At 40.7% G+C, this 17,452-nt stretch overlaps 1 protein-coding gene across 1 annotated transcript; it reads left to right on the top strand.

Moving 5' to 3' along the window:
- Positions 1–16,163: 16,163 nt before the first annotated feature.
- LOC145355885 (hydroxycarboxylic acid receptor 1-like) lies at positions 16,164–17,307 on the top strand. Its single transcript, XM_080208347.1, has one exon. It carries the CDS (start codon positions 16,164–16,166, stop codon positions 17,118–17,120), a length of 957 nt encoding a protein of 318 aa, XP_080064473.1. The 3' UTR covers positions 17,121–17,307.
- The last annotated feature ends 145 nt before the right edge of the window (positions 17,308–17,452 follow it).

Genomic DNA, 17,452 nt, shown 5'->3' with positions numbered 1-17,452 from the left:
AGGTGTCTCAAAGCTCCAGGGGTAACTTCCCTACCTTCCTTCAAAGAAGTGCCTTGGACCAATTGATTAATCATTGCTTCATAAAGGGCCAGAAGCACTCAGGCAAGGATTAGTCATTACTCCAAATGCATTTTCTTTTTTAGCCTCTTTCATATTATCTAGAGTTGGTGCTCATGTGATATACAAGTACTAATGTACTGTACCTAGCAGCTTGCTGGATTCTTTGCACCTCTTCAAAATAACATGTATACTTTTAAAACCAGAAGAGAAAACACTGGAAAATCTCAGCAGGTCTGGCAACATCCGTAAGGAGAGGAAAGAGTTGATATTTGGAGTCTAGATGACCTTTTGTCAAAGCTTTGTCATGGGGTCCTCTGGACTCGAAACTTCAGCTCTTTTCTCTCCTTACAGATGCTGCCAGATATGCCGAGATTTTCCGGCATTTTCTCTTTTGATTTCAGATTCCAGCAGCTGCAGTAATTTATTTTTATTTATATTTTTAAAACCTTGGAATGAGGAAAAAGACACTTCCCATCAAGTCTACAGACTATGCATAATGGCTTTAATTGTGCACTTTCTTCCATGGCCCACCAATGATATCTAGTTCTTTTGCTTCCTTGTATAAACAAGTTCTTTTACATTTGATGACAAATCAACAGTAAGTAATATTTTGGATACTTCACAACTTAGCAAGAGAAAGTGCTTTCATCTGTTTATGTGGTTACGTTATGTGCCAATCTAACCAATATTATCATTATTTTTAATCACATCTCTGCAGCTGTTTAAAGCAAATGCTGGTCATTTCCCCTTGTACGTTTCCCCTAACTTTGTTCCCATGTTCAGAATTTTCCTCCAAGTTGAAAAAAGGTACATTTATTTTATTTCTGCCTCTTTTGATATGAAAGGACCTTGCACTCAGCACTCTTGGCTGTTACATTTTCAAGTGGACATTTTCCTGAAACAGCTATTTGGTGTTGCGAGGATGTCCCAGAGTTTGTTATACTTTCCAACAAGGGTCACTGGATCACTGGTGCACTTTTCGTTTCCTTAGTTGACTTGTGAGTGCAGGAACAGATTGATTGGGGCTTTCAAGAAAATTGGATAATTAGCTAAGGAGAGAATTTGCACGGTTATGAGGAAAATGTGCAGGGACTGAGTTTCTCTTGCAGAGAGCAAGCACAGACTTGATGGGCTGAATGGCCTCCTTCTATGTTGTAACCATTCTATGACTCAAACCAATTGTTGAGTTCCGGCAGTGATTAGCATACTTTGTTGGAATGACCTATTACTGCGTCAGGAAATGATGCACTTTCCCAATATGCATTGGGCAGGTACTCAAGAACTTCCTTTCTAGCTTAGAATCAAATAGCAAGAATAAATGAAACAACAAGTAGTATTGTAGCACTCCAAATATACTGGGTGAGATTTTCCGGGTTCACTTCCCCTAAGTTGGAAAATCCTACCCGAGGTCAACGGACCTTTGTATAAAATCATAGAATTACAGTACCGAAGGGGGCCATTCAGCTCATCGAGTCTGTACCGACTACAATCCCACCCAGGCCCTACTCCCGTAACCCTCATTTACCCAGCTAATCTCCTTGACACTGAGGGGCAATTTAGCATGGCCACTCACCCTATGGAAGGAAACCAGAGCACCTGGAGGAAACCCACACAGACAGGGGGGAACCTGCAAACTCCACATAGCATGATCCATGTCCCACTGCTACGATTCCTGCAGTAGGTGGGTCAGTAAACTTCCAGTGCATGTGTTTTATATCTCAGGCTAAAGCACCAATCAGTTCCAAATAACAAGTTACACAGTACTCGTGTACACCCTGGAAGCAGTTGGATATAACTTGAATTTCATAGCACTTTGCAAATCAATTGGACAGCCTATATTGCTTTTCAACTAAAGAATTGCTTCTGGAGGTTGAATCATTCTTGATATGCATGAAGGCGCAGCAGCCTATTCAGACATTAAGGTCCCACAAGCAGCAACTTAGATTATTTTTTTAATAATATCATCAAACACAAAGACTTTTTTTTTAAATCTCACAATTGATTTATTTCAAATTTGGTACATCCAGTCTTAGCAGTCCCTGTTAGCAGTCCGTCACAGTTATCCATATTCATGACAATCTGCTATAATTTAGCCCTTTCAGATAACAGAAAATGCTGGAAATACTTAGTATGTTTGCCAGCACCTGTGAAGAGAGGAGCAGAATTAACATTTTGAATTGAAAATGGCTCTTCCCCAGAACTGAAGGAGTTGCGGTGCAGACTTGATGAGCCGAAGGGCCTCTTCTGCGCCATGTGCTTGTATGATTTTAAGTTCTGAAAATGAGCCATGTAGGACTCAAAATATTAACACTCCCCACAGATGCTGTCAGCCCTCCTGGATATTTCCAGCATCTGCTTTTATCCAGCAACTCAATTTCCTTGCTGACTATTAGCTATTCAAGTGGTGTCATATCAGTACTTAAATTCGAGGGCCTGGAAGTTTAGAAGCACCCATTTCTGAAGTGCCCTACATTTAATAAACATAATTGAAAAATCCTTAGAAATAATATAGCTTATGTTTGTGCTATAATCACTTACTAATAGCTGAATGTATGAAAGTTAACCCCCTTTGGGTGCCCGGGTGAATTTGGATGGCACAATGGTTAGCACTACAGTCTCACAGAGCCATGGACCCATGTTCTATTCCGGCCTCTTGTCGCTGTCTGTGTTTAATTTGCACTTTCTCCCCGTGTCCCACAGTCCAAAGATATGCGGATTAGGTTGATTGGGCACCCTAAATTGACTCTAGTGTCAGGGAGATTGGCAGGGTAAATGGAAATCGGGCCTGGGTGGATTGTGGTCAATACAGACTCAATGGGCTGAATGGCCTCCTTCTGCACTGTCAGGATTCTATGACTTGTTTTTATGATACCAAGAGTGAGAAAGCATTCTAATCCCAGAACATGTTTCTGATATCAGTAACTGCAGAAGTGTGTGGCAACTTTAAAAAGGTTGGCACAACATTGTGAGTTTGACGAGTCTACACAAGATTCTCTTTGAGATCATTTTTACTTGGTGGTCTCCAAAATGAAACTATCCAATGAAGATTGTTTACTGAACATGCTTTGACTTTAAAGACAGCAGTAGAAATTGCAGTATTGATGGAATCGACTGGAAAAGAGGCTTCACAATTTGGTGCAGGAATGAAGTTCCACAAGTTGGCAACTGTCCATAAGAAGTTAAAACAGCAACAAGCATATTACAAATGTACCAAAATAGATTATTCAGTGAGTGAGTGCTGGATAATCAGTATAAGAATTGTGGCAGCATGTACAACATTGCAACAACTTGTTGGACTAGACCAGGCTTCCCTGAGAAAACTATTCAGAAGAATCTGGATATCTTCAAGAAGAATAGGCTGCATTCTACAAAAAGAATTTACAACTTAGAAGAAAAGAATTAGAACTGATTGGGTTACCACCATCGTACCAGTCATGAAACCAGGTGATTCAATTTATATTTGTGATTTTAAAATGACCATAAACCCAATGTTGTGTGCTGATCAATATCCACCTCCCTTCATTTAAGATTTGCTTACTAGGTTATGAGATGGGCAGAAATTCAGCAAGATTTATCTTTCACAAACATATTTAAGGTGAACATAGCCGCTGAATTGTAAACCATTGCCGATGATTGTTACTCATGAAAGCCTTTTTTGTTATAAAATATTGCCTTTTGGAATAACATTCATGCCAGCCTCATTCCAAAGATCGATGGATGAGATTTTAAGTGGTCTATCTGGTGTACAACGTTACCTGGATGATATTCTAATTATAGGGTCCAATGAACAAGGGCACTTAAATAATTTAGAAGTAACATTGTAACATCTTCAAACACAGTCTGTGTATCAAGAAAGGAAAGTGTGACTTTTTCCAGATGTCAGTCCAGTATTTGGGCCATGTTAATAATCATTAAGACCTGCATAAAGCACCTAAAAGATGCACATTATTTGAGAAGCACCACATCTAGCATAAGTACCGCAATCTAAGTCCTTTCTAGGTTTAGCAAATTATTACGGCAAATTTGTTCCAAACTTAGCTAATTATGCAATGGCTTCAATAACGTAGCTATGTATGAAACTGCCATGGGACTGGACAACAGAATATGAGAAAACATACAAAGATACCAAAGATGCTTTGCAGAAGTCTGAGGTATTAGTTTATTTTAATCAGAAGCAAATATTTCAGCTTGCTTGCAATGCTTCACCTGTTGGAGTTGGAGGTCACAGCTTCACACATTATGCTTTTGGGAGAACAACAACCAACATTTTTTGCTTTGAGCTAAAAGAAGAAATCTTAAGTGTGATTTTTAGCATTCGAAGATTGTTTTCATTATTTATATGGTTATCACTGCACATTATTGACTGATCATCGATCTGTAACTACCATTTTAGGTCCATACAAAGGCATACTGTCATTAATTGCTAGTCAATTGCAAAGATAGCCGCTGACCCTATCTGCACCCTCAGACGATATAAAACATCATCAATCAGAGTGTAGTGCTAACACATCATCATGTTTACCTTTACTTATTGAGCAGATACCACCAATATTTTGCTAATATTCTTTATTTTTCACTGGTTGATCAGTCCAAAGATGTGCAGGTTAGGTTGATTGGCCATGCTAAATTGACTGTGGTGTCAGGGGATTAGCAGGATAAATATGCAAGGTTGCGAGGATAGGGCTTGGATGGGATTGTGGTTGGTACAGGCTCGATGGGCCAAATGGCCTCCTTCTGCACTGTAGGGATTCTACAATTTGCCTATGACAGCTTCTCAATTCATAAACATACCAGAAATTATCCTATGATGGGAAGGTGATGGATATGATATTCAAAAGAACGATAGCTGAAGTGCATCAATCAAATCCTGATTTGAAACCTCATGTATCAAGAAAGTTTGAGTTACCTGTAAAAGGTGGATGTCTATTGTGGGGAATCTTGAGTGATCGTTCCTCCTAGTCTGCGCAGAAGACTACATGAACAACTACATGAAAGACATCCTGGTATAGTCCACATGAAGGAGTTAGTATGTAGCTTTTGTTGGTGGCCTGGTCTGGATGCTCAGATTCAAGAAAAGGCAGGGCAGCATCAATCCAGTGCACTAATAAGATATACATCGCCTTTGTTTTCTTTACATTCCGATAATTCGCCTAAAATGCAACAGCAATCATTTTATCTAGATGTTGCCGATCTGTTTGAGGGTTACATGTTCTTAGTCATAATTGAGAAGTGGCCAGAAGTTGTAATCATGAGATCTACCACATTTAGACAAAGCACTCAAAAGTCTGATGCAATTTTATGCAAGATTTGATAAACTGGAATAGATTATCAGTGAATATAGTTCACAGTTTATTTCACAATAATTTAAAGATTATCTTAAAGTAAAAGTAAATATAAAACCGACTTCTTTTCATCCATCAAGCAATGAACTTGCTGAATGGTTTGTACAATCCTGAAAACATTCCTTAACAGCTTCAAAAGAGCAAGGTTCATTATCGCGTCGTGTGAATAGTTTTTTGGCATCTTACAGAAACACGTGCAACTGCGCAAAGATCTACTCGATTACTACTCAAGAGAAAGTTGAGAACTACGTTTGATTTGTTATTACCTCCAGAAACCTCAAAGAAAGTCAAGCATCAACAACAATTTCAATTTTCTAAGTGAGAAGCAAGGCCAAAACAATGCTTGTTTCAATAATGAGAATGAGTGTTAGCGCGTAACTCTGCAATGAGCGGGAAATGGGTACCAGCTGTAGTGCAACCAAAAACATGTCTAATTTCTTAGGTGGTGAACTAGTTTGGTGACACCTGTTGACCAATTGTTGTAATCTTGAAATGATTTCTCAACATTTTCTCAGCACCAACTTCTTCAGTCCCTAATGTTGTGAATACTACAGAATCCAAGATGCTTGTTTCTTTGCTAATAGAGTAAAATAGAATTAACCCCAAGAAAAGAAGTGTCTACCAAAGTTCCAGATCATACTATTAGGGTCAAGGACAGCCAAATTCCAGATCGTCATATATAATCAAAGAGGACTAGACATTCTCCTGATCAACTTTCTTATTGTCTGTGTGTAATGATTAATGATGCATAGAATCAGTCATTCTCTAGACACAGTATGATGTTGTAATTTGTTTTCTATGACCACAGAAGTAAAGGGGGAGGAATGTAATGGGCCAAATTCTCTGGCCTCCCAGCCCCGTGTTTCCCACGGGAGGTGGCACATTGTTTGCTAGCAGCGGGATTCTCGGGTCCCACTGCTGTCAGTGGAAACTCCCACTGACATAACCCCATGCTGGTGGGAACCCACACGGTATTGCTAGTGGGACCAAAGAAACCCACAGGTGTGAATGGCTGAAGAATTCTGGCCTATGTATTTAAAAGGTTTACAGATTGCGTTAAGAGCTGATCACATGATTTGGTGATGTCATTACTTATCGCAGAAGCTGCTGTTTTATCTTATGTTTGTACTCTGTGCAGGCAAGACTTCCCAGAATAAATCTGCTGCTGTTATTTTGAATCTACAGGTGCAAACTCCGCCCTTTTTGTTAAAACCCACAACATAGTTAGGGTATCACACCACTCCCAGAGTGACGTAGAGAGACACATGACAATAGTTAGAGTTGTATTGTAAGACTCAGGTAAAAGTCAGCAGGGAGTTAGCTCCTAGTTTTAACTATTTACATATATAGAAAGTATAGTCATGCGTAAGCAATAAACATAGAAACATAAAACAGTACAGCACAGTACAGACCCTTCAGCCCTCAATGTTGTGCTGAGCTATGTCCAAACCCAAGATCAAGCTACCCCACTCCCTATAATTCTGGAGTGCTCCATGTGCCTATCCAATAACCGCTTGAAAGTTCCTAAAGTGTCCGACTCCACTATCACAGCAAGCAGTGTATTCCACATCCCAACCACCCTCTGAGTGAAGAATCTACCTCGGGCATCCCTCCTATATCTCCCACCATGAACCTTCTAGTTATGCCCCCTAGTAACAGCTACATCCACCTGAGGAAATAGTCTCTGCACCTCCACTCTTACTATCCCCCTTATCATCTTATAAACCTCTATTAAGTCACCTCTCATCCTCCTCCGCTCTAAAAAGAAAAGACCTAACTCCCTCAATCTTTCCTCATAAGACCTACCCTCCAAACCAGGCAACATCCTGGTAAATCTCCTCTGCACTCTCTCCAAAGTTTCCATATCCTTCTTAGTGAGGTGATCAGAACTGAACACAATATTCCAAATGTGGTCTCACCAAGGTCCAGTATAGTTGCAGCATAACCCCACAGCTCTTAAACTGAAACCCCCTGTTAGTAAACACTAACACACTATAAGCCTCCTTCACGGCTCTATCCACTTGAGTGGCAACCTTCAGAGATCTGTGGATATGAACCCCAAGATCTCTCTGTTCCTCCACATTCCTCAGAACCCTGCCATTGACCCTGTAATCTGCATTCAAGTTTGTCCAACCAAAATGAATCACCTCGCACTTATCAGGATTAAACTCTATCTGCCACTTTTCAGCCCAGCTCTGCATCCTATCAATGTCTCTTTGCAGCCTGCAAGAGCACTTCACCTCATCCACTACTCCACCAATCTTGGTGTCATCAGCAAATTTACTAACCGACCATTCAGCCCCCTCTTCCAAGTCATTGATAAAAATCACAAATAGCAGAGGCCCCAGCACTAATCCCTGTGGTACGCCGCAGGCAACTGGCCTCCAGTCTGAAAATTTTCCTTCCACCACCACCCTCTGTCTTCTATGAGACAACCAGTTACTTATCCAATCTGGCCCCAACCTCACCCTGGTCATTCTTTTATTTCTCGCCTAACAGTAAAAAGCCTAGGGTTTTTCTTTATCCAACCAGCCAAGGACTTCTCATGCCCCCTCCTACCTCTCCTAAGCTCTTTCTTTAACTCATTCCTAGCTACCTTGTAAACCTCAAGCGACCCAACTGAACCTTGTTTTTTCATCCTTACATACGCTTCCTTTTTCCTGTTAACAAGACATTCAATCTCCTTTGTGAACCATGGTTCCCTCACTCAGCCATTTCCTCCCTGGCTTTCAGGGACATACCTATCAAGGACACGCAGTATTTGTTCCTTGAAAAAGCTCAATTTTTCATTTGTGCCCATACATGATAGTTTCTGTTCCCATTTTATGTTCCCTAATTCTTGTCTAATCGCATCATAATTACCCTGCCCCAATTATAAACCTTGACCTGCGTGTGACCCTATCCCTCTCCATTGCAATAATGAAGGACACTGAATTGTGGTCACTATTTCCAAAGTGCTCTCCCACAAACAAATCTAACACTTGGCCCCATTCATTTCCAAGTCAAATGTGGCCCCAGTTCTTGTCGGCTTATTCACATATTGTGTTAGAAAACCCTCCTGCACACACTGTACAAAAAGTGTCCCATCTGAACTATTTGACCTATAAAGGTTCCAATCAATATTTGGAAAGTTAAAGTAGCCCATGGTAATGACCCTGTGACCGCCACACCTATCCATAATCTGCTTTGCCATTTCCTTCTTCACATGTCTACTACTATTTGGGGGCCTATAGAAAACTCCTAACAACGTGACCGATCCTTTCCTATTTCTAACTACAGCCCATATTACCTCAGTAGACAGATCACCTTTGAAATGCCTTTCAGCAGCCGTTAAACTATCTTTGATTAACAATGCTACTCCTCCACCTCTTTTACCGCATTCCCTACTCTTACTGAAACATCTATATCCCGGAACTGCCAACAACCATTCCTGTCCCTGTTCTAACCATGTCTCCGTAATAGCCACAACATCATAGCCCCAAATATGAATCCACACTCCAAGTTCACCTACCTTATTCCTGATGCTCCTTGCATTGAAGTAGATACACTTCAACCCACCATCCTGTCTGCCTGTACACTTCTGCAACCTTGATACCTTCCTCAATGCCTCACTACCCTCAACACTGGCTTTTGGACTACATCTCATTTTCCCACCCCCCTGACAAATTAGTTTAAATGCCCCCGAAGAGCTGTAGCAAATTTCCCTCCCACGATATTACTGCCCCTCTGGTTCAGGTGCAAACCACCCTGTTTGTATAGGTCCCACCTTCCCCAGAATGTGCTCCAATTATCCAAGTAAATGAAACCTTCTCTCCTACACCATCCCTGCAGCCACATGTTAATCTGCACTCTCTCCCTATTCCTCAACTCACTAACACTTGACACCAGCAACAAACCAGAGATAATTACATGCTTTGTCCTGGCTCTCAGCTTCCATTCTAACTCCCTAAATTCCTGTTTTAAATCCCCAGCCCTTCTCATACCTACGTCATTGGTACCAATGTGTACCACGACCTGTGACTGATCCCCCTTCCCCTTAAGGATCTCAAAAACACGGTCTGAGACATCACAGACTCTAACTGTTCGATTCTGTTCAAAACTGTAAGCCAGTGAACCTCTTAGTGAGATATACTAAACAAACCCTTACAATATGGTGGCAGCCCACGAACAAACCAAGAACCAAAGAAGCTGATGAAGGTATTCACAGTCTGAAAAACAAAAAGAACAGCATCCTGACCTGACTGAAGTGCATCTGAATTGAAGATACCACCAGAAATCACATAAAAAGAAGTTCCACCACAGGATGTGGAGGCTAAAGGACAAGAAAGAAATCTATTGTGCAACTAAAGTGCCCCACCAGTGTATGTGAAGGTGCATTGTAAAAAGTCAGAGGATCTCAAACGGTGAGCAAAACTTCAGTTGTAAGGCTGAACCAACCTTTCAAAGTCTTCAGGCCATTATTGCTTAGAGCAATCACTTTTGTTACACAGCATGGTCAGCCAAAGTTCAGAATTGGCGCCATACCATACGGCAACTGCGCTCAGTCAGAATAGAAGCACTGAAAAAATTATTACTGGAGTCTCTAAAAATGAAACAGTATTTATAGCTGTACGCCCTTCAGCTGCAAAACAACCATGAATGAATTAGCACAACCAATTTGGGGTGATACATGGCGAGGTATGTAACTGGGGGCCATAGCAAAGAAGATTTTCAGGATACACGAGTCAGGAATACGATGTAGTTTTAGGTGATCTATGTTTGTATTGTTGGATGTTAAAAAAAATTATAGACTTAGATGAATTTAATTCAGTGTTTGTGTAAGAAAGAGTTAAACTCTTACTTGGATTCACGTTAAACAAAGGAGTTTGCATGTATGGAGGTTTTGGTTTCACTTTGGACTACATCTCTATTGCATTCAGAGATAACAGTATGAAAAATAAACAAGAACATGGAAGACCAAGACAATGCAACTGCAATTTGCAGTAGCAGCAAGGTGATGTTGGAACAGGAAAGTAGCAACCATCAACTCAACAGAGCACAAGTCAGTGAGGTAAAAGGGCACAGGAAAGAACAACAACGCAGCGATGAAAGCCAAAGTGCAGATTAAATTCATGGATGAGGAATATTCAAACGAAGTGGAGATGAACTGTCAATTTCCAGAAAGATCCCCACAGGAAAAGAAAACCCATGTTCATACTAAGGAACAAAGTTAACACCCTCCAGAAGGAACAGGGTAAGCCTGTGGTGTCCAAAGCAGATGGGTTGTTGATGATGAAACATTCAAGTCAAAGGAGTGCAAAAAGCAAATCAGATGGAGATGACCAAATTTCCGGAAACGAGACACCATGATTTCAACTCTGAGCCAATAAAGCAACTGAGCCTGTCACTTTTTTAAATGTGACCAGAATATGATCTGTTAGAAACATCAAGCCTCCAAACTGTCTGAATTTATAAAATCAGATACTTGGAATGGGGAGGCATTGGTGGGTGGGGAGGGTGGTGGGGGTGTAACATTTAAATATATATTGTAGTGTAAATATATTGGATAAAGACTTGGGGGAGATGTAGTATAAGGGTGTTTGGAATAGTATGTCTTAATAAGACTAGAGAACAGTACTGCCCACAGTATGATATAGAGAGGGGCACATTATAGTAGACAGGACACAGACATATGGAAAAACTCAAATAGAAGCCAGTGTGGAGTTAGTTCCTAGCTTGGACTATGTTATGGACGTACGCAAATAGTTATGTTACCAATAAATGTAACTGTTCAACCTTGCCTCTCAATGAGGCCTATTAAAAAAACCCTTACAACAAACATATCAATGCCAGAACATTTGCTATTTGTACCCAGAACATTGGCTGCAAATGTATTGATCTAACTGGAGGGTTAAGACAAGGATGTTGGTTGCTTTCGTACTGTCCACCAGCAGTACCACGTCTAGCCTTACTAATCACAATGCTGACAGCGCTCCAAACTCCTCCTCCACTTCCACTTCATTGTCATATAATTGTTGAACCACACTTTACTGTGACAAACCTTACTTAATCACAATATACATCTCATGCACATACTACCAGTTATTCCATGACAGTGGTATTCTTCAATACATCCCCAGTCTCTAACACACTACCTTTCTTCTTGCAGGGAAAAATAGTGTGGAACACTATTTGGGAAGCAATAGAGAATGAAGTCAACTGCATGCCTTCAGCCACCTCAAAGAAAATGTGCTTGTAATTGTGAAAAAAGGCAAAATAAGGACTGAGGTGATTGGCAACACGGGAGGAAATGTCGTCCAAGGTTTATTAATACCAAACCACTTTGTTCCTTCTGACTCCTTCACCCCATACGGTGTTGCTTTTCTTTCTCACCAAAAATGAATCTTTGGCTTGGGACGGGGTTGGCAGGGGGGGTGCGGCCTCAGTGTTGACAGAAGTCTACATAACATCAAAGCAGTCCTGCACTCTGTTCTTGTGTAAAAGTGCTCAGATACCATCCCCGATGTGTGGCTCTAACTCCAAGCAGCTCGTTCCTGTTCTCTTGCAGGCAGACAGTATGCCTATTGCTCTGTCAACTACTCATCGGTGACTTTGCCAGTGTCAAAGTCAGATTGCAGCTCTGGGCCCTCGTGATTTGTCTTTTTGCTCTCAATTTGGTATTCGTGCTGATAATTATAGAAATAGGGTCTGGGACAAATGGGGTTAATGTGGGACTGAGTACCGTACTGATTTGATTTATTATTGTCACATGTATTAGTATAGTGAAAAGTATTGTTTCTTACGCACTATGCAAAGCGTACCGTTCATAGAGGGGAGGCTGCAAATGTAGTTTTAAAGCATGGAATGAGTAAAAAATAGAATGAGAGGGGATACTGGGCACAACTTGCAATTAGTCACCATGCTCCATCTTGATCCTTTGCTACACATAGAAGATAAATGACCCAGAGCCAAATCAGTGTAGAAATGGGCAAAGAGGTATGAAAGCCTAAGGTGGAATCAGCTCCATACTTGCGTACAATACGAGGGCTCGGTTAGAGTTGCTTAGACAGCTAGTTTGTGGAGCAGAGCAACGCCAAACGTGCAGGTTCCCGAACTGGCTGAAGTTATTCATGAAGCCCCTGCCGTCTCAACCTTGCCTGAGGTGTGATGATCCTCAGGTTAAATCACCACCCGTCAGCTGTTCCCCTCAAAGGGGAGAGCAGCCTATGGTTATCTGGGACTGTGGTGACTTCACTGTTTACACTCTACTGTATATACATGTAGTTGAGTTGTTAAAGACTTGCTGTTATTATACTCAAAACTATGAAGCCTACTTCAGTGTCCAAAGCAAGATTCCTCATTGTGTTCTTATTATTGCCAATGGACCTAGACTAAAGGAAGGCATTCAGATATGGGTTGTACAGAAAAGTATTAAGAATTCTGCTATTGTTGGTAAATGGGAGAGTCATTTTAGATGAAGCACTTTTCAGTGAGAACTCTGGAAAACAGGGGCACTGGTGGCCACTGCTTCTTCTCTCCTTTCTAATCCTGCCATTGCACTTGTTGCTGTCTAAGTTGTGGTAAAGGTGTGTCCTCCAACAATGGAGAAGTTATGAAGCATGCACCAGAAAATACTGCATCTGGACTAACAAATGGGCCTTTTGCAAAGCTCTCAAAGAATGGTTTAGGCAACAGAAACATTTTGATGATGGCCTTTTTAGCCACATGAATGCCAATGTACATCCGCTTATCAAATTAGTAAGTGAAGGAAGAAAGGACACTTACTTTCCGTTACAACTGCTATTCTATCCCTAGAACACCAGGGGGAAAAACCCAAACTGTTCAAATAAAAACCTAATTTGACTTTGTCTCTATAAATCAGTGGTCAGTCATCATGTCAAACATTATATAGCCACTACTGGAGACCCCAGCATAATTTTTAAAAATCTTCCTAAGAAGGCAAGAAGAAAAATCACAACCCCATCAAAGCCACTCCACGAATGACCATCTGCATCATGGACTTCCTTCTTTACTGTTTCCCACATTCTCAGTATTGCCTTTCCAATGTCCATCTGAATAAGATCCTTCACGTCTACTGATGATCAAAGAGCAAAGGAAATTACAGCACACGAATAGGCTCTTCAGCCCTCCAAACCTGCACCGACCATGCCACCCAACTCAACTAAAACCCCCTACCCTTCTGGGTAACATATCCCTCTATTCCCATCCTATTTATGTACTTGTCAAGATGCCCCTTAAAAGTCACTACCGTATCTGCTTCCACTACCCTCCCTGGCAATGAGTTCCAGGCACCCACCACTCTGTAAAAAGTCTGCCTCATATCTTTAAACCTTGGCCCTTGCACTCTAAACCTGTGCCCCCTAGTAACTGCCTCTTCCCCCCTGGGAAAAAATTTCTGACTGTTCACTCTGTCCATGCCTCTCATAGACTTCTATCAGGTCACCCCTCAACCTCCATCTCCAGTGAGAACAAACCAAGTTTCTCCAACCTCTCCTCATAGTTTATGCCCTTCATACCAGGCAACATCCTGGTAAATCTTTTCTGTACCCTTTCCAAAGTCTCCACATCCTTTGGTAGTGTGGCGACCAAAATTGAACACTATATTCAAACTGCGCCCTAACTAAGGTTCTATAAAGCTACAACATGACTTACCAGTTTTTAAACTCAATACCCTGGCTGATGAAGGCAAGCATGCCACATGCCTTCTTGAGTACCTTCTCCATCTGCATTGCCACTTTCAGTGACCTGTACACTTGTACACCCAGATACCTTTGCCTACCAATGCTCTTAAGGGTTCTGCCATTTACTGTACATTTCCTATCTGTATTAGACATTCCGAAATGCATTACCTCACATTTGTCCGAATTAAACTCCATCTGCCATCTCTCTGTCCAAATCTCCAACTGATCTATATCCTGTTGTATCCTCTGATGATTTTAATCACTATCAGTAAATCCACCAACCTTTATGTCGTCCACAAACTTACTAATCAATTCAGTTACATTTTCCTCCAAATTGTTTATATAAATATTACAAACAGCAAAGGTCCCAGCACTGATCCCTGAGGAACACTTGTCATAGCTCTCCATTCAGAAACACACCCTTCTACTGCTACCCTCTGTCTTCTGTTAGTTAGTTAATAACTAGTTAGTTAATTCTCAGTAACATTGTTGACTGTTCTTGAAAATGCATTGGTTAGCTATATTTGTGTGGTAATGAAAGTCAACATCATTACTTCATCTGAAAATACTGTATTTGCAATCATTTCCCCCTTTTGAGGCTATTAATGCTGCTACCACTTACTACGCCTCCTCCTTTTAGCAAATTTGGTCAGATTTCTCCACATTCTCCAAAGCTGTCCTCTTACCTGTTTTCCCCACTTCCATTTTTAATGTTCAGTGGTTTCTCAATGTTAAAATATTTTATTTTCTTCCCTTTTCTCGAGGCAGCTATTTGATATTTGAGGAGTCTATAATGATGCCATGAGTTGTTGATGAGACCAGAATCAACTTGTTGTACGTCCTTTCCAAGACCATGGGAAAGTTTCTCATCAGTTGATGGGCAATTCCCTGGGACCCTCTTCAAACACCTCAACATTTCCTCTTACACCCTGCCCCCCCCCGCCCAAAAGAGACCCCCGAGCAATTAATGGGTTTCCGAGGGACAATGCACTCTATATTTTTGGCAAAGCTTAGCTCAATAGAGACAACAATAAATGCAGAGCAGCAATGAGACATGGCCATCTAACCGTTTGGTTCAAGCAGCGTGATAATTCAGCAATAATTGCCACTCCAGCAAGATCCCTCTATTTCTCTCTTCACAGATGTTGCACAACATGCTGAATATTTTCAACTTTTTTAATTTAATTATACATCTCCAGGTGTTTTATAGAAAGCTAATTTTACTGATAAGAAACACCAGTAATGTGCAAGGCAAAATTTTCCTTTTTTGAACATTTAAATGTTTTTCTGTCTCTCCAATCCTTCAGTACTGCTGTTTTCTGTCTGTGACAAACACACCATAATCTTGGTTATCCTATAGAGTGAATACCAGATCATTTTTTCCCAACACTTCTCATGTTTGTGTACATTATTTTAATAGAAGTTTTAATCTGAGCTTCCAGGGAGAGGAAAGTCTAGGAATTGCATCCCATTTGCTCCAAACCATTCTTATTCAAATCCCGGTCACAGGTTGCACAGCCAAATGGTTAGATGGCCAGAGGGAGATCAGTAAGTTTCTCCCTGTTCCAGCCTCCATGTCAAGTACATGACTCAGGATTTGGAGAATCCTCCTACAATATTCTCAAGAGTGAAGTAATAGAGATCTAAGGTACATAGATCTTTACAAAAAGTGAGAGTACAGGATCACCCAGATGCTGAGCTTTTGCCTATTGCAGTTCTCAAAAGAAACAAGAAAATTATTTTGAATTCCTACATTAGTTATGTCACAATTCTACTAGTGTGTACAGTTCTGGGCATCCTACTAAAGAGAGGATTTTAGAACTATATCAGATTCGTTCAATGAACCAGTGCTATAGTAAAACCAGGCACAAGGTTCCAGTGATGAAGTATTTTAAAAGGGGGGGAAAGGTTCTTAACCGGCATAGAGTTGAACAGTATTTCACAATTACAGAATTTTGAATTTGCATCACATGCCACCAATAAGGAACTTGTGAGGCAGCAGAACTATATATAAACTACTTTAGCTACTTTACCATAGCATAAGATTTCTGACTATTGTTCTCAACACAAGTGTGCAACAATGAATAGCTCAGTTGAATTTCACGAAACAACACTGATACAGATTGCAGTGCCATTGCTGTTGGTGGCGTTCATCCTGGGATCAATTGGCAATGCAATTGCTCTGTGGATCTTTTGCTTTCGGATGAAACCTTGGAAACCAAGTACTGTTTATTTGTTTAATCTGACGATTGCCGATTTTCTCCTGATGTGTTGCTTACCATTTCGTTTGGCCTACTATGCCAACCAAAAGCACTGGATCTTTGGAGATGTTCCTTGTCGATTGCTGTTATTTATGGTGTCTTTGAATCGTGCAGGTAGCATTGCTTTTCTCACGCTTGTGGCAATAGATCGCTATTTTAAAGTTGTCCATCCACACCATAAACTCAATTCTATGTCACAAAGATATGCTACGGTGGGAGTCATTTTTATATGGATTGTAATGATAGTAATGACCTCATATCTTCTCTCTGAACAGCATGTATTTCAGCAGAAGAACCTTACTTACTGTGAGAGTTTCAACTTGTACAAATCTTCCAACGTTGCTGCAACTTGGCATGATGTATTTTTTATTGTTGAGTTTGTAGCACCACTTTGTATCATCCTCTTTTGTACATTCTCAATCATTTTAAAACTTAAGAACAAGAAAAGCGAAAGTAGAAGAAAATATAAAAAGGCTATACATATTGTGATAACTGTGGTAATAGTGTTCATTCTCTGTTTCCTGCCTAGCAACATTGGGAGGTTAGTTGTGCTAATAGCACATTCAAGCAAACTTGAAAATGTTGAGGTGAACAAGGCTGCTTTGGAAGTGTTTTATATTACGCTTTGTTTCACATATATCAACAGCATGCTCGATCCAATTGTCTATTACTTTTCAAGTTCAAGGTTTAAGAATGCTTTACAGCGAAAGAAATCACACGAGATGGAAATGAGAAAGACTGGAAACTCATCTGGCACTTCTGAATCTAACAATTAACAGGTTTACACATGGAAAAACATAAACAGGTCAACAGCAGCTTCAAATTATTTAGCAGGGATAACAGACTTGCATTCAAACTCAGCTGTGTGGCTTTAAAAAGAAAATGCAATCCAATGAGCATCTCTTGCGTTTATCATGAAGGTGGCATAATGCAATATACCCAACCAAGCCTCTGCAGGACGTGTAGATCAAGGACCTGTGAAATACTGCACAATTGGAGTGAATGATGCCCAAGCTGCAGATGGGGACTGAACTGCGTCAGTTGCGTGGGCCATCTTCCTAAAGGTACACTTCATTTTATCCTCTCCAAGCCCTTGTCCATATTCACC

The sequence above is a fragment of the Carcharhinus amblyrhynchos genome, chromosome 20 (assembly GCF_965287045.1).
Source record: "Carcharhinus amblyrhynchos chromosome 20, sCarAmb.v2.hapA, whole genome shotgun sequence".
NCBI lineage: Eukaryota > Metazoa > Chordata > Chondrichthyes > Carcharhiniformes > Carcharhinidae > Carcharhinus > Carcharhinus amblyrhynchos.
The sequence above is the reverse complement of the archived record's forward strand: the minus strand, read 5'-3'. Positions and strand labels throughout refer to the sequence as shown.